We start from the raw sequence: 19,404 nt of genomic DNA on the forward strand, positions 1-19,404 counted from the left end.
ACAGACATCAGAGAAAACACATATGTAGTGGGAGACTTCAACACACCACTATCAACAATGGATAGATCAACAAGACAAAAAATAAGTAAAGAAACTAAAGCTCTAAATAAGGACCTAGAGCATTTGGGCTTAACAGACATCTATAGAACACTAAACCCAAAAAAAACGGAGTACACATTTTTCTCAAGCGCACACGGATCATTCTCCAGGATCGATCACATACTGGGGCACAAGACAAACATCAACAGATACACCAAGATTGAAATCATACCAACCATCTTTTCTGACCACGAAGGCATCAAACTAGAAATAAATCATAAAAAGAAGGCAAGGAACTATCCTACCTCATGGAGATTAAAAGCCACACTACTGGAAGACCACTGGACTAACGAGGAGATCAAAGAAGAAATTAAAAAATTCTTTGAATTGAATGACAAGGAGGACACCAATATCCTAAAGGTATGGGATGCAGCAAAAGCAGTAATAAGAGGAAAATATATAGCAATAGAAGCTCACATCAAAAAACAAGAAAGAACTCAAAGAAACAACCTAATCTCGAAGCTCAAAGATCTAGAAAAAGAACAACAAAAAAACCCCAGAACCAGTAGAAGAAAAGAAATAATAAAAACCAAAGCAGAAATAAATGAAATTGAAACTAAAAAAACAATCCAAAAGATCAATGAAACCAAGAGCTGGTTCTTTGAAAAAATAAATAAAATAGACAAACCCCTAGCCAGGCTCACAAAGGAAAAAAGGGAGAAAGCACAAATAAACAGAATCATAAATGAAAGAGGAGAAATCACAACGGACACAGCAGAAATCAAAAGAATAATCAGTAACTACTATGAACAGTTATATGGAAACAAGTTCAACAATCTAGAGGAGATGGACAAATTCCTACAACTCTACAATCACCCAAAGCTAGATAAAGAAGAAATAGAACACCTAAACAGACCAATTACAAGCAGCGAAATTGAAATGGTAATTAAAAACCTCCCCAAAAACAAAAGCCCAGGACCTGACGGATTTACAAATGAATTCTACCAAACATTCAGAGACGAATTAGTGCCTATCCTTCACAAACTCTTCCAAAAAATTGAGAAGGAAGGGACAATACCAAACACGTTCTATGAAGCCAATATTACACTAATACCAAAACCGAATAAGGACAACACAAAAAAGGAAAACTATAGGCCAATCTCCCTAATGAACACTGATGCAAAAATCCTCAATAAAATTTTAGCTATCAGAATCCAACAATGTATCCATAAGATAATTCACCACGACCAAGTTGGATTCATTCCAGGGGCACAAGGATGGTTTAACATCCGAAAATCAATCAACGTTATCCAACACATCAACAAAAAGAAATATAAAAACCATATGATAATATCAATAGATGCTGAGAAAGCTTTCGACAAAGTGCAACACCCATTCATGATAAAAGCCCTTGAAATTCTTGGGATACAAGGAACATACCTCAACATCATAAAGGCCATCTATGACAAGCCAACAGCCAGTATCATTCTCAATGGTGAAAAGCTGAAAGCAATTCCATTAAGATCTGGAACAAGACAAGGATGTCCACTCTCACCACTGCTTTTCAATATAATACTGGAAGTCCTAGCCAGAGCAATAAGACAAGAGAAAGACATCCAAGGAATCCAAATAGGAAAAGAAGAAGTCAAACTATCACTATTTGCAGATGATATGATAATATACATAGAGAACCCCAAAATCTCCACAGAAAAACTAATTCAACTCATCAATCAATTCAGTAAAGTGGCAGGATACAAAATCAACACGCAAAAGTCAGTAGCCTTCCTATACACAAACAATAAATCTGAAGAAGAAGAAATCAAAAAAACCACCCTTTTATTATCGAAACAAAAAAAATCAAATATTTGGGAATAAATCTAACAAAAGAGGTAAAGGACCTATACAAAGAAAACTATAAAACACTGTTAAAAGAAATAGAAGAAGACACAAAGAAATGGAAAGACATCCCCTGCTCATGGATTGGAAGAATAAACATTATTAAAATGGCCATCCTACCAAAAGCAATATACAGATTCAATGCTATTCCAATCAAAATCTCAATGGCATTCTTCAAAGAAATAGAACAATTATTGATGAAATTCATATGGAATCACCAAAAACCCCGAATAGCCAAAGCTCTCCTGAAAAAAAAAGAAAAATGGAGGCATCACACTCCCAGACTTCAAACTATACTACAAAGCCATAATCATCAAAACTGCATGGTATTGGAACAAGAACAGACATACAGACCAATGGAATCGAATAGAAAATCCAGAAATAAACCCACAGATTTATGGTCAACTAATCTTTGACAAAGGAGCGAAGACTATGCATTGGAGCAAAGAAAGTTTGTTCAATAAATGGTGCTGGGAAAACTGGGTCGCTACATGCAAAAGAATGAATCTTGACCATTACCTCACACCATACACAAAAATCAACTCAAAATGGATTAAAGAACTAGACATAAGACCTGAAACCATAAAATACATAGAAGGAAATATAGGCGAAACACTACGGGATTTGCACATCAAAGACATCTTTACAGACACATCACCCAAAGCAGTGATAGTGAAGAGAAAGATAAACAGCTGGGACTACATCAAATTAAAGAGCTTCTGCACAGCAAAAGAGACAATAACAAAAACAAAGAGAAACCCCACCAACTGGGAGAACATTTTTGCACCCAACACTAATGATAAAGGACTGATCACAAAAATCTGCAAAGAGCTGATGAGACTCAGCAACAACAAAGAAAATAATCCAGTCAAAAAATGGGCAGAAGAGTTAAAAAGAAACTTCTCTGAAGAGGAAATGCAAATGGCCAACAGACATAAAAAAAAATGTTCAACATCACTTGTAATCAGGGAAATGCAAATCAAAACTACCATGAGATACCATCTCACACCAGTGAGAATGGCACATATTAAAAAAACTAGCAACAACAAATGTTGGCGAGGATGTGGAGAAAAAGGAACTCTTGTGCACTGTTGGTGGGAGTGCAAACTGGTCCAACCACTATGGAGAGCTGTGTGGAGATTTCTGGACCTACTAAACATAGAGCTTCCATATGATCCAGCAATTCCACTCCTAGGTATTTACCCAAAGGACACAGAAACATCAATTCCAAAGAGCACCTGCACTCCTATGTTTATAGCAGCACTATTTACAATAGCTAAGCTTTGGAAACAACCCAAATGCCCAAAAATAGATGACTGGATCAAGAAGATGTGGTACATATATACCATGGAATATTACTCAGCATTCAAAAAAGATAAACACATGCAATTTGCAGCAACATGGATGGCACTGGAAGGGATCATGCTCAGCGAAATAAGCCAAAAAGAAAAAGAAAAATACCGGATGGTCTCACTCATAGCAGGAATCTAGAAAACTTAAATAAGGGACCAGGAAAATGAATATAAGAAAGTGAAAATCAAAATCAACAAAAAACTATGAACCAGAGACACTTTTTGGGGTGGGGGGCGGGAGGGGAAGGATTGGGGTCAGAATGGGGCGTTTGCAATTGTATGGGGGAATATAAAAATAAAATTTAATATTTAAAAAAAAAAAAAATAAAAATAAAGTACTCCTGACTTTGTGCTTTTTTTTTTTTAAGATTTATTTACTTATTTATTTATTTATACAAGCACTGGGTACAGTCAGAAGCGTGGGAGGGTGAGAGAATTCACCAGAGCCAGAGCAGGGAGCAGAGCAGGCAGAAGGACCGAAGTACACTGCTGAGGGGAGCAGTGGGCGGCAGGAGAGGTCTGCGCGTCATGTGGGACCCTCCCCCGGTGGCCGGGGAGCAGCCGGGAATCGAACCAGCGCTGTAGAGGCTGCGGGCAGCTTCGCAACCCAGCGCTCTACCGCTGTGCCACCGGGGAGGCCCGGTGGTGCTCATTTTTGATATGATGGGTGAAAGAGAGGGGGGTTGATTCTTTTGGATTTGCCTATTTGTATTAATAGAAAGTGGATGCCAACTGATTGTAGAAGATTACCGTTATAAACACAGGATGTTTCACCATGGGTGCCTCTTAGTAAGGGGGGTTGGCATCTGTCTACTCATTTCTGACATCTGGGGACATCTCCACACAACTCCCCAAGGAGAGCTTCAATGCTAATGCTTGCCTTGATGGATGACTGCACATTTGCCTCAGATGATGCTTCCATGCTCACAGGATGAATCCATGCTCATGTCGGTGAGCTTTCTACACCCTCAGGGAGCCCCTCCATACTCATCCCAGGAAACCTTTCCATGCTAACCTGGGGGTTGAGTCAATGCGCACCTTGGAGAATTCTTCCAAATTTGCCTTAGGAGGTGCTTCACTGCTCACCTTGGGGTTGGGAGGTGATTCCTTGCAGTTCTCGAGGGATGTTTCCACTTTTACCTCAGAGGGTGACTCAACACTCCCCTCAGGGGATCTGCACATCTGCCTTGAGGGGCACATCAACATTTGGGAGCTCCCAGGTTTACCTCAGGGAATGTGTTCCTACTTTCTCTAAGGGAGGCATAGACACTGCTGACTTGCAAAGCACAAAGGCAGCCTTTATTTATTTATTTATTTGTTTTTTAAATGTATTGATTTTTTGTCTTTCTTTTTTTTTTTAGATTTATTTATTTATTTATACAAGCACTGGGTACAGTCAGAAGTGCGGGAGGGTGGGAGATTTCACCAGAGCCAGAGGGGAGAGCAGAGGAGGCAGACTGATGAAGTACACTGCTGAGGGTGGCAGCGGGCGGCAGGAGAGGTCTGCACGCCATGTGGGACCCTCACCCAGCGGCCGGGGATCAAACCGGTGCTGCAGAGGCTGCACGCAGCTTCACAACCCAGCGCTCAACCGTTGCGCCACCGGGGAGGAAAGGCAGCCTTTAGATCATCACTGCTGTGGCTATGCAGAGGCATATTAAAATACTGGCTTAAAGTAGTCTGGGTGCTTGGAGCATCTTTTCCAGGAATTGATAATGAAGCAGCAATTTTGCTTTTCACTATTAATGTTTTTGTTGGGACTAGCAGGTGAGAGATCAAATTATTCTCCTAAATAATTTATTCATTATTACCAATTATTTATTATCAATGATTATAATTATTATCACTTATTAATTGATAATCAGGTGCTTCTTCCACTTGTTCTATTTCTATAGATGGATGTCATTTGCTGAGTCTTCTATTCCAAGATAAGTTTCTTGCTTTATTTTTATTTTCTTGGCAGAACAATTTTGAAGACCTGCAGATAATGTAGACATGTGTTTCTGTAAACCATAAGTCTCCTGCTCGAGTTTTCCTATAGATATTAAATGGTTATCACCAGCTTTGCTCTCAGGGTTCATTGCCATAGAGCGTTTCCATGACCATCTTTTTTGACAATAATCAAAACCATTGCTCTGGTCCAGTGTAAGATAAATAACAGATTTGAATATCTTCCTCTATATTTCCCTTTTTTTGCCCCCTGCTGGTAGTTTTCTCTGTTCATATTTTCTTTCTGCACCCTTAGTTTCTATTTTTCTTCCATCTGTTTTTCATATTGGATCTTTTTCAAGCAGCTGTGTTTCCTTATAAGCATATTGTTTTCTTTTTCTCCTCCCTGTGCTCCTTTACCAATTTTTGTTTTTATCAGTACATCACTTTTCAGCACAGGTCCATCTATTATTGATTTACATGTTGATCCTGTGTCTGAGTATTTAGATGGAAAAGAGTTAAGGCCACTTTGATTCTTTCTTCAACACAAGTGTGAGTAGTAGCTATGACCCACTCCCTCATCTCCCTTAGGGACATGTGCTGTGGCAAGGGAGTAATCTGTTGTGCTCTGAAAACCTGAAGTGCCAGCTGTGCCTTGATAATTTTAAAGAAAGAATACAGTATTGCTACCTACTTAAGTCTTCTGTGAGAATTAAGTTTAAAAATTAATAACCCCACTTTGTGGTATATATGCAGAGAATATGAAATTATCAACTCAAAAAATTATATGCACAACATTTTTATTGCACATAGCTCGGATATTGAAGCAACCTGTGTGCTCACTGATAGAGGTTTAGATTAAGAAAACATGCTGTATCCACGTAATGAAAGAAAAGACTAAATGTCACCATTTATAAGGAACCAGAAGGAACTCAAGAGAATTGTGTGAAGTAAAGCAAAGCAAAAAAAGACAAATATTGGATATTTTCATATATGTGAGTAAAACAAGGACACTCCTATATATATATACATTGAGATGTCTGAGATTAAGAGGAGTAGGGAGGGAGAAAGGGTTAAAGAGTTATAAGGGATGGTAATTGATTACTTAAAAAGAAAGAAAATAAATATTAATCTCGTCCAAAAGAAATACTCTAAACAATGCTTCACCAAATATATGGCCACTTCAAGTCCCAGTAAAATTGACATATAAAATTAACCATGACATAGACACTCTGGGATGTCAAACTGAAAGTACTAGTAAAAAACAGGAAACAGAGCATGCACAGACTGATAATAAGATCATTGGTTTTGTTCCAAAAAGCAGAAAAGAAAGAGTTAAACAATGAATCACACAAACAAACCAAATTTGCAAGCAGCTGCATGCCCAGTGCTAGTGAGACTGAGAAAAGGTAAAGAGAGAAGAGAAGAGGAAGAAAGAATAAAAAAGGAGGGAGAAAGGGAGGGAGGGAAGGAGAGAAACAAGAAAGGGGAAAATAAAAGAAGGGAAGAAAAACTTCTAAAACAAATTTCAAACCTGGAATATGGCCCTAATTTCTTTTCTACAAAGACCTACAGAAAAATCTGGACCTAGAAAACTCATTTGCTTCACAAATGGAAAATCAAAAAGGAATCAGAAAAGAATTCACTCACACGATACTATATCACAAAACAGGATGATGAAGAAATGAAAAATAAAAATAGTGCAGATAAGGAGCATTCACCAGAAGCCATTATTATGGGGTTTATGAAAATTTTGATCTAAAATTTTGCCACAAATTTTAAAACATAATGAAATAATTACTTCTATTAAGCAAGACCCCAAAACAAAAATAAGAGTTCTCTGAAAAGAGAAATGAGCCATCAATAAACCATCAACTATTGACTAGTAAATTATTAGCCAATTTAACCAGAAAAAAATAAATATACAATAAGAGGAAAATAATCATATATTTAAAAAGAAATTAAAATAATCTTGATATAATTTGTTCACAACAAATATATTTTTAAAACTGGAGAGAATACATTATTTCTAAGATAGGAAAATTTACCAAAAAAGACTTCAAAAAAGAGAGAATGTACACAATGATTGTAAATTTTTATAAATTATTAACAATGATTATTTAAAAAACTGTTAAATAGAACACTCCAAATAAGACCAAAATCCCCAAGCTCTGATGAAGTCACAAAGAAATGTTACCAAAATTTTAAAGAATGATTTATTCCAATACCATTAGATTGCTCTAGAACATAAAGAAGGAAATTTTCACATTGTTCTCTGGTGAAACAAATATGACATTGATACTAAAACTTAAATGTATTAATGCAGACATTACAAAAATATAACATGTTGGTTAATTTTTAGGAGGGTAAGAATCTGGTCTATTCTTGATTCTTGGTGAAAACTCACTTTTTTCTGGGTCACCATTAGTTTATAAACCTCTAACAAAACTGAAGCAAAGTAACAACTTCCCCCACCTTTTCAACTGCACCGATTAATGAAGGTATGTGTATTTTAGTGAGTGATCCAATTCCTCAGTTCTGGCTCCTGAACAGGAACCACACATTGACGTAATTCTATACACTTGCATATAAATGAGACTATTTTGCATAAAGGTATTTTTAAACTGTTAAGAAACACATATAAGGTATCGACCCTGTCATCATTCTTATTATCTATCATTGTCACAACTATGAACTTCCCAGTGACCTACACTTTGACTTCTGCATAGTAAGTCCTAAAGTTAATAACATATAATGCAAGGAATTCAGAAATCTATATTTCCTCTACTAAAATGTTTCATATCTTAAAGTGTTTGCTCGGTGATAGCAAAGAGTGTCTCGGTATATACAAATTGTATACAAATGTTTAGCATCTTGGGTTCTGTGGACAGATTTCAAGGGGACCTATAAGCCTTCCTTGTCTTTTTTAGTATAAGAATATTTTCTTTATTTTTAAAATATTAAGTCATATTTAAGAAATAAACATTATGTTTGTTGAAAATTCACAAATTCAGGACCTCCCTGGTGGTGCAAGGGGTTAAGCACCGCACTATGAAGCAATCTGCAGCCTCTGCAGCACAAGTTTGATACCTGGCTGGCCAGGGAGCAACCCACATGGTGCAGCAAACCTCTCCTGACGCGCCCGCTTCTCCCCTCAGCAGTGTACTTCAGTCTGTCTGCCTGTTCTGTTCCCCCGCTCTGTCTCTGATTAATCCTCTCACACACACACCCACCCCGCATCTCTAGCCTGTGCCCCAGCTCCTGTATGCATACATATAAATAAATCTTTAAAAAAAAAAGAAAGAAAGAAAGAAAGAAAATTCACAAATTCATTGCTGTATGGTAAGGCTTAAGAGGAAAAAAAGGAGACTTTACCATAATGCAGGTAAATTAAGAAGTAAGTTAAAGATGCAACAGAAATAATTCTAATTGTGTGACAATTATATGCTTAAAATCTTGAAAACAGGCATTCAGTTAAACACAGCAGATTGAAAATATATAATGAAGGCCCACTAAAATGACAGTAAGCAGATTTTTTTGAAACCACAAGGAGAAGGGGGATGTGTAAAAATATCATAGCAACATTTTGGAGGCTGGAAAGCAGATGGATGAGTGGTAATTGATTTAACAAACCAGAGAATACTAAAACCTAAACCAGCAGAAGATAAACACAGAAACAGATTGCAAGACTCCAGCTATGTTCAGAAAACTGAGGCAGCAAATACCTTTGAAACCAAAAGTGGTACAGGTGGATCTTAAAATAAAAGATTGATGGAAACATTGTATACTCAGACACTTCTCCCCACCTCTAGTCCCCCAGATATCTCTTCTACTAACTAGGGACTATCCTAGGAGATTTTCTCTGGAGAGGACTTGAACCATAGAGAATTTGAACTCAAGTTCAAAATACTGAAACATGATGATCAAGTGAAATTTTACTTAGTGAGTAATGATAGTTGTGATCCTTATTCCTAGGCAAATAGATATTTCCCTTAGCCCAAGAGAAAGATTAATAAAGATCCTGATAATCAGGCCCTAACAAGATGATCTTACAATAAAGTTTACTTGTTAACTAGTTTTTCAGACACATTCAGAATTTCAAATATGCTGTCATTGCCTTACCATTTAAAATGAGTGGATTGTCAAAGATTTCAGGTAGTAGAGAAAAATCCCTAACATGAAGACAGTTATGAAAATTTAAATCTATAGAAAGAACTTGGGATAACAACACATGCAGAAAGAAGAATAAGACATTCAAGATTTTTTTTAATAGTTAGAAAATAAATATATAAAAGCTACTTCCTCTACTAACCGTGATAGCATAACTGGTTCAAGACTAGCCATCTTGGCATTATTAAAAAAAATCATAAAAATACATGAATTAGTTGTTCTCTGATGTTAGACAACTAGAGTACAGAATAGTGATCCCTAAGGAAAGGGAAATATAAAGGGAGCAAACCACACTACTGACTGAAATTTCCCTTGGAAGCGTGTCCCAGACCATGGCATAGAGTGGTAGAGTCTTAAATACAGAGGTCTCATTTCCTCTGTGGAGGCAGAGATCGGAGTTCTGTTGAGGCTGGAACTTGTGGAAAATACATTCAAAATTAAAGAAGCAAAAACTTTTTAATTCCAAGGAAAACACATAATTTATCAAAGAAAAAATGTAATCCTGGTATACTGCATGAATAAAGTTACAGTAATTTGAACTAGAAATATTAATAAAAAGCTTAAATAGGATATTTAGATTTATAGAGGCAGATATCAGGGAAAAAATTTAGAAGATTTGAAAACACATGTGGGGAAGGGAATCCTGAGTAAAACTCATAAAACAGTGGATCACTGTTTTTCCCTTCAATTTAGAGAATTATTTAATTTTTTTTAAGAACTACTGCAAACTTGGATTTTAAAAAGTCTTAGTAGTATTTACTAATTATAATTCTGAATTCAATTCAACTTTAAATTCAATGCTAAGCTAGGGAGACATTAATTTTTTTCTTTTTACCCAAAGTAAAACAATTTTATTTGACAATGTAGAGAAATATTCTGAAAACAAAATTATATACATTATAATTATATACATTATAAAATATAGCAACAATGGAAAATTATCTTTAGAAACTGAACCATATTGGTGGTATGTGGAAGTATCTAAAATGTAAGATTATTATATAGTATATACTATCATTCAAACTGATTTTTTGAAATACCACTACAAAATAGGCATAAATGGGTGTTATCATATTAGTTGTTGATACAAAAATGTAGGCAATGGACATTTAGTTGACCCAATAGAGGAATTACTCAAAATAGTAATGTACACTTCAAGCTTTATTTTTTAACACCATCTCAAATGACAATTTGCTGGGGTGGGGGTGGGAAGGCAACTATTTCTTCTCTTTTTGGAACAGGTAAAAATTATATTGATTCTTATACTTCGCCAAAGACACGTTTTGCTCAACTTCTTGGATATAACAATCTTTTATTCATTCTGATATATTAAAAAAATTTTCATCAAGTAATGTCTTTGTACCCAAATGATGGGAGGAAAAAGGGGAAAAGAAAAAGGAAGTGGGGAGGGAAAGAAAAGAAAATGTTTCAGGGAGTATAAATTCTTAGTGTGGCTTAGTTCATTCCAAAGCAGATTAGAGAAGAAAGGCTCTCTGCCATTCAGTCCAGCCTATTGTTCTCTTTGCTACCTCAACAATCAAGCCTCAGTAAATCAGAACTCAAGCAGAAACCAAGAACAATGAAAAGTGTCTTCCTTTTCCAAATGCTACACTCAAAATATAATAAAGTGTGTTAGTCACAAAATTTTATACAGGGTTAACTACAAATACTGTAGTTTCACTTACTGGCAGAACCACTGGAGTGAGTCATCAGGAATTTTGTCTATTCATAAATCTAATGACTCCATTATTTTAAAAATCAAATGAAGATCTTATACTCTTTTCCTTCTGCCTTTTCCTTTTCCTTCCCTTCTTATTAACTTCCTGTTTCTTCCTGTCCAGTCCTCATTTTCCCCTTCCATTCTCAGGAGAGGGTGATGCAGAGATGTGCTGGTGTGCATAGCTGCCTGTACCCAAGGAGACAAAGAAGGGAGGAGGTGTTGAGACAGGAACTTTGTTGCTGCCTTGCTATGGGAAAGCAATGAGGGACACAATAGTCATGCAGCAGGCAAGAGGAAGCCTTGAGGAGGTTCATCAATGGTGTGCTCATCAGCACGAAAAGATGCAGGACAAGGCAAGGCAGGGGTTTGCATGGAGATAGTGAGTAAAGAAGACAATGAGATTGGGAGATTGACAGAATGAGAAAAAAAAATCAACTGAGACAATATGCAATCATACTGAAAATAATGAGAGCCAGATTTCTTACATGCATAGATTAGAAGGGAGAAGGCCAAAAAGAATCTTGACATATTAAATTGGAACTGGAGGTATAACGATAAAGGCATGATCTTAAGATTTTCTTCAATGGAGATATGTCCCGACTATTCTTTCTTCAGTGAGCAATGAACCATTTGGCACTGATGATATTGCCTATAGTGATCTTACAGTAAAAAAGGAGCTAAGAAATAGTTTTCTTCTTGTTTTCTCTTAAAGATCACTGACAAAAATCAAAAGCAATTTAATTGCAAAGGAAAAATGAAAATAAAATGATAGAAGATGTTTATTTATATACTAAGTTATCCAGAGAATATAAAAACTAATGCAATTTTTAAAAATTAAAATACAATTTCCTTCAGTATATATAATTCAGTATATATGATATAAAATACCCTTCAATGTGTATGCCATACTGTGGCAAATACAATAGGAAAAAGGTCTGCAGATTGAGTACAAGAAAAAGCTCCATGGAGGCTGAAAACAGCATTCTGGCTGGCAGTAAAATTGCACAGCTGGTGCCATTTGGGAAATAAAAAGGGAAAATATTTTAAAACCTAGCAATTTCTTATAAGGCTCTCAAAAAACTCCCAGTTTCCTAAAAATATTTTTTGTTAACTTGAAACATCATGTTCTCCATTTTCCCTACAGGTTTAATAATGCCAGTCAAAATTCAAATAGGATGTTTACTTTAGAACTTGAGAAAATATGACACTGAAAATCATATAGTATGATTAATAGAATAAAAAACAAGGGGAAAAAAACAACAAGAGGGAATAATCTCACCAATAACTCAAATATAGAGTAATAACAATCTTTAAAAATACAGTAGCAAAATTGGAGTAAAAGACCATTAATGCAATAAAATGTAGAACACAAAAAAATAGACCTTGTTATAGGCTTTAATATGAGATGAATGAGGAACTGCACATCTATGAAGACAAAATATTTTTAAATTATGGCTATTGTGAATTTTGAAAAAAGATCAGTTTAAATACTCATCCTCTATTCCCTACTAAAATTCAAATAGGTTGAGTAATAGAATCAAAGCCAAAGGGAAAAAAAAGACTAAAAAGTGAGTATCAAACATATGATGAAATTTGTTAAATACACGTGATCTAATATTGACAATATAAAAATATAACATATTTATACTTAGAAAATTTAACTGAAATACAAAAGAAAATAAAGAGGAAAAAGAATTTTAGTAAGAAAAATGACAATAAAGGGGTTACTTCTTTACAACAAGTTCATACAAATCAATAAGAAAATTACAAATATCAGTCAGTAATTCTCAAATAAAGAAATAAAAATATCCTGAAAAATTAGAAAAATACCCTTACAACTCATCAAAGAAAGCTGTAATTTAAAAAGCAATGTTCCTACATCAAAACCCAAAATACAACTTGTGGTAGACTCTTACCTTGGAAACCTCCAGTGAACATCATTAATCGGTATTCATGTCCTTGTGTAGTACTCTCCTATATTCTCTCTGGCCTCAGTCATTTAACTTTCTTTGGCAAGTGAGACATTAGCAAGAGTGATGGAAGCAGAAGATTGATAAGGACTTACACATTGGAGTGATCGTTTGGAACACTCTTCTTGGAAATCATCTGCCATCCTGAAAAGAAGATTGAGCTGGACCATTAAATGATTAGAGGCTATATTGAGAGAGTACCTGGAGGATGGTAAGTCATCTTGGATATTCTATCTCTTGCTAATGCTCCGGTGAAATGAAGCCAATAAGGGACCTCAGTTATTCCATATGGAAATGAATCTCCCAGATAGCCCACAGAATTATAAGAAGTAAGAAATCATCGTTATTTTGAGGCACTATGTTTTGGGGTAGTTTGTTACAAAGCAGTAAATAACTAATATAATATTTTCTCCATAACACCAAAACAAAAATAAACAAAAAGATAGCATGCATTACACTAAAAAGCTGCTCATAGCAAAGGAACCCATTAACAAAATGAAAAGGCAACCCATAGAATGGGAGAAAATATATGCAAATCATGTATTTAACAAGGGATTAATAGCGTAAATATATAAAAGTACTCATATAATTCCATAGCAAGAAAAAATTTCATTAAAAATCTAAAAACTGAGATGGTGATAGATGATGGGTGCTATGGTGGTGGGAGAACTACAAGGACTACACCTGAGGGGAGAAATCAAATACTGTCCAAAAATTAACAACGATGATGTAAGAAAATAAATAAATTTAACAAATGAAAAAATGGAAATGGGTAGAGATTTCCAAATATTTTTCAAAGAAGACATACACATGGCTAAGAGGTACATGAAAAGGTGTTCAACATCACTAATTATCAGGAAATTACATATCAATGTAATCAATGTGGTACAGTATAACACTGTTAGTAGGTTAGCAATAGGTTTCAATGATCTTTAAAATATTCATTAAACCCACTGAACTTGAGTCATTTCACTTCTGGAATCTATTCAGAGTAAAAAACACTTAAATACAAAACAAGATACATTTATAAATATGTTCACTGCATTCTTAGATATTGAGACAAAAGCATCTACACCTACATCCCTGTTCTATTCAGTTGCCTTTACTAGCATGACTTTATTATTTCATTGTCTTCATCAACATAACCTTACTATTCTAAAAAATTCTTGAGATATAAATATTGGCATTATCTTTATTGTTCATGTCTGGAACACCTAGCCAATACATTAAAAAAAATCTTTAAAGATGTTTCGACTTTTCAATGGATAATACTAAATAACTCTTCTCTTTCAGTCTCTCTTCAAAATCTTAGCTTCGAATCTTTTGCCTTGCCTGTCTTTCAGTAAATCCTGAGCTATTGTGGAAAGATTCTTAATTATCCTTAGTCCAGCCCTCTTATGGAAAAACCTGGTTTAAACCATACCCCCCAAAAGTCTTCCAAATATCTCAACTTTGCCCTCATCCTTTTGACATACAGCTACAATTTTGTCAAAATAGTGGTCTTCTTACAGTAATTCCAAAGGACACCTAAATGCCTATGTTTATAGCAGCACTATTTACAATAGCTAAGATATGGAAACAACCCAAATGCCCAAAAACAGATGACTGGATCAAGAAGATGTGGTACATATACACAATGGAATATTACTCAGCAATCAAAAAAGATAAACACATGCAGTGTGCAGCAACATGGATGGAGCTAGAAGGGATCATGCTCAGTGAAATAAGTCAGAAAGAAAACAAAAAATACTGGATGGTCTCACTCATAGCAGGAATTTAGAAAACCTAAATAAGAGACCAGGAAAAAGATTAATCAATACAAAGTAATAATCAAAATCAATGAGCAACTATAAACCAGAGACACACTCGGAGTGGGGGGAGGAAGAATTAGAGTCAAAATAAGGGGGGGTGCAATTGTATGGAGAATATAACCAAAATGAAAATGTGCATACATTGTGCAAAGATGAAAAAATGATGTAAGGATTATATAAAATAAAAAAAAAGAAAAAAATAGTGGTCTTCTTTACAAGGTAAGCAATAAGTTCAGGTTTGCCTTATCACCAGATTTTTCACCAGATTTTGTTAGTGGTATTTTAGGGGAGCTAGCATTTGATAAAATGAAGTACAAGACTGGAAATAATATTTATATTAAATGTCTAATTAAGGAAATTAGTTATGTAAAATATAGCACATTATTTTAAAAAATGGAGAAATATCAATAAGTGGAAAATGCTTATGCTTTAAGTTAAGTTAAATATAACAAAATTATAATATGATTCCAACTATGGGCTCTGTAAAGCATGTTAAGAAAGAAAGAAAGGGCAAGATAGGAAGAAAGAAAGGAGAGGAGCGTAAAGGAACCAGAGAGCAAGAGAACAATTAAATGTTTGCCTCTAAGTGTTGAAATAGAAATGATATCCTTCCACTTATACAAATATTCTTTAATAAGAAATATTTAAAAGATTTTTTAAAATTATTTTTAAATAATTTTTGAACAATATTAGCTAAAAATATAAATAATATGTAATGATCTTTCCTGTCTTTGTAAGCAAGGTATACAATGGCTATAAAGTCATGTGAATGGAAGGGATATAATTCAAGCAACACTGTCTCTTCAGGCTACTGAAGCATGTCAAAACCTTCAACAATCAAATTAAAAGATAGCAGTCAGAAGACTACTGGTGAAGAGAGACCCTAACTGGTAATTGAAGAAAATGACAGACTATTTAAATCAGGCAGAAACACTTCTTTGAATATAAGTAATCATTATACTACTTATTCTAAATTCAGTGTGGTTTCTATAATCCCTATAATGTCTTGTATATGTGACAAGATTTAAATTATTTTTTAAAGATTTATTTATTTATGCATGCAAGAACTGGGGTACAGGCCAGAGATGTGGGGGGTTGAGAGGATTCACCAGAGACAGAGTGGGGAGCAGAACAGGCAGACTGACTGAAATATACTGCTGAGGGGAGCAGCAGGCACAGCAGGAGAAGTCTGCTGTGCTGTGTGGGTAGCTCCCTGACTGGGGATCGAACTTGTATTGCAGTGGCTGTGATAGCTTCACAGGTTACATCTTAACCCCTTGCGCCACCAGGGAGTCCCAAGATTTAAATTATTTACATGTGTACATGCATAGCTTCTTTCCTTCTCTTCTCCCTCAACTGCTCAACTTCTCCCTCAACTCTCAGAAAGCTTTTAGGTAGTGATTACTTAAGCTTCCTCTTTTCTCCCTTACGAGCAGAGAGAAAGGCATAAAAAAAGAACCACAGTTCTCATAGGACTACAGGTTTCTGGGAGCAAGCATATGGCTTGGTGACCCAGAAGCTGAAAGGAAAGTGGCAATTAAGAAACTAAAAATGTTCTTTTAAAGTAAGAAGGGAGACAGTCCTGGAAATTTCAAAGTATTAGAGATCTGAGTGGATAGAGGATTTTAATAAGAGTTTTCATGAGCTAAGTAATTAGACCTCCTTAAACTTCTGCAAGAGACATGAATCAAGAATGAATATCTTTTGGACTATGCTTGAAGTAAATCACCACTCCTACACAAAATCACATGGGCATCCTTTTGCTCCATTATTGTGATAAACATAAGTTAAACTCTGGGTTATAAAGGAGTGTCTATATATATTTTTAAATACTATGCACAATGAAAGTAGAAAACAAATGAAAAGCAAGTCTGGATTTTTATCTAAAATTTACACAAAGGAAACAGAAACTGTGTATGGTAGTTAAGTGCACAGTAACTACAAAAATATGTTTGATTGTAAAGAACTCCTTTATCTGGATCTATCAAGGTTTGGGTGAAAAACCTCTCCAATCATCAAATGCCTTTTACTCTGTTTTCTATACTCAAACAAACATTATTGGATTTCTTGGTTACTTAATACCAAGCAAACAGATGTACCAGCAAATGGGTGCTAGATAACAGACACAAGTAATATAACAAATGGAAACATGATATTTTCAAAATCAATAGTGATCTTTCTGTGTGAGCATACCCTTGCTTGCACACACACAAACCTATTATGTGCTTGGCTAGAGTAAACTAGTTAATCTGAGAGCTGTGATTTATTAAAGTTCCAGAACTCTAAAGAAGAGGAACCAAGTAATTTACCAGAGTTTAGTGCTGGTCTATGTGGACCAGATATTATTTCAGATATATTAAAACAAAGTATACTAAGGGAAAAAAAGCCTCTGATGTTTTTATGATTAAGAAATTACTGAGTATTAATTTAAAATTTGCAGAAATGCTGTGAAATGTTAGTCAATGGTAATAATATGAATCCCATTAACATGCTAGAAAATAGCATTTCTTTGAATGTAGGGTGAGGTAATCTTGGTGTCTGCCAACCGGAACACAGTCTCATACACTGAAAACTAATCACCTGTTGGTCTCCTCAGCCATAAATACTTGTAAGAATAACCATATTAATATTAATCACATCAGTATTAGCAATAATAGTCCCAACAGCCTTGAGTCTCAAGAATATTTGGTGGGTTTTTCTATACATATATATATGTATTCAAAATCACCCTCATCCATGCAACGCTACAGAATGGAGTCAACCTTACAAAAGCTCTTACTTCAAGCCATCAAAATTGATTTGTTTTTCAAAAACACCAAAAGACCTTGTTATACTACTATATCACCTCTAATACTCTGGCATGGATATAGAAAAGTTTATAGGGGATTCCAGCATTTTTGTGTATTTAAAGCTCATCGATAATACACATTAAGTAATAAGTATGACTGAATTTTTAAAAATATTGAGTTATAATAAATATAAGAACAGAAGTACAAATAAATACAAGAAGGCAGGTAGGCAGGATTTAAGATTCTCCTGAGTTTGTTTCATGGACACACCACATATTTAAAATAATTTTATGGCAAGGAGTTTGATTTTGGTGGCTAACGTTTAAATTCACATTAAAAATGTTAGAAATATCTGAAAAATCTAAGAACACTTATTGATTTGTTATGGTTAAGCTCAGTAACACACGTGAAAAGTGACATCACCAGTGCCATATTAAAATAGGGCCAGAGAAAGCCAGACCCTTGGCCTGGCCCTAACCATCAACATTTAAAGAATCCAGTAAGAGTGAGAATATCCTATTTTAAAGGACAGATAAACAGAACTCTTACCTACATTTATTTTTGACCCATCTACCTGATCATTTTAACTTATGATCCTTCACTGAAGCATTTTTACCTTTAGACACCTTCATCCGACCACTACCTCATCCTTCACCATCTCATCTCTCTTTTCCCAACTCTGAAAGAACCCATTTATACACCTCGGTCCACACACATCTTGGGTTTCTAACTTTAGCCTGTGTTCCCTGAATTACAATTCTCTGCTATTCCCAAATTAAGGCGTTTTGGTTTACTGCTAACTTTACTGTTCTTTTATTAAAAATTAACATAGGAAACCGGATCTCATTAACTCCATATGAAATGTTCAAACCTCATCTTTATTAACAGCAAAATTCCCTAAAAATAAATAAAGCGTATATTTCCATTCCTCTAATGTTTTGATGCTAGAATTACTGGTTCAGTAAATCAGGTGAACAACTATTTACTAAATATCTCTTATATTTATGACACTTTACTGTGAGAGATATAAAGAAATCTTTAAAAATAGTACCTGTCATTAAGGGATTTACAATTTAATAAGTTATTGTATTTTGAACTTTTTAAAATTGTAGTTATTTTATGTCAGTTGGTCATATCTCCTTTGTTTTTCATTATCCTTTAAGAATAAAAGTTGGGGGCCTCCCCAGTGGCGCAGCGGTTGAGCGCTGGATTGCAAAGCTGCCTGCAGCCTCTGCAGCGCCGGTTTGATCTGGGCTGCCAGTCGAGGGTCCCACACGGCGCCCAGACCTCTCCTGCCGCGCCCACTGCTCCCCTCAGCAGTGTAATTCGGTCCTTCTGCCTGTTCTGCTCCCCGCTGTGGCTCTGGTGAATTTTCTCACCTTCCTGAGCTTCTGACTGTACCCAGTGCTTGTATAAATAAATAAATCTTTTAAAAAAAAGAATAAAAGTTGGGGGGCCTCCCAGGTGGCACAAAGGGTTAAATGTCAGCACTATGAAGCTATCTGCAGCCACTACAGCACAAGTTCAATCCCTGGCTAGAGAGGTGATCCACGTGGCGCAGCAGACCTCTCCTGTCTCTCCTGCTGTTCCCCTCAGCAGTGTATTTCAGTAGACCTGCCTGTTCTGCTCCCCACTCTGTCTCTGGTGAATCCTCTCACCCCCATGCCACAGCTCTGGCCTGCACCCCAGCTCTTGTATGCATAAATAAATGTTTAAAAAGAGGAAAAA

General features: G+C 35.4%; 1 protein-coding gene across 12 annotated transcripts in view; it reads right to left on the reverse strand.

Moving 5' to 3' along the window:
* Positions 1–19,404, reverse strand: part of FILIP1 (filamin A interacting protein 1) — a 259,100-nt gene that overhangs the window by 225,246 nt on the left and 14,450 nt on the right. For 5 of the 12 annotated variants that reach the window (XM_054698939.1, XM_054698937.1, XM_054698942.1 and 2 more), the window contains one exon: positions 13,172–13,220. The exons of 4 other annotated variants lie outside the window; for them this stretch is intronic. In XM_054698939.1, the coding sequence (XP_054554914.1) occupies positions 13,172–13,220 (49 nt within the window). Of the gene's footprint in view, positions 1–13,022; positions 13,221–19,404 lie in introns of those variants that run through there. 3 more of the 12 variants (XM_054698950.1, XM_054698944.1, XM_054698940.1) reach the window with 1 other exon arrangement.

Source organism: Talpa occidentalis, unplaced genomic scaffold, assembly GCF_014898055.3.
Source record: "Talpa occidentalis isolate TD23 unplaced genomic scaffold, MPIMG_talOcc4v2.1 talOcc4.2, whole genome shotgun sequence".
Lineage (NCBI taxonomy): Eukaryota > Metazoa > Chordata > Mammalia > Eulipotyphla > Talpidae > Talpa > Talpa occidentalis.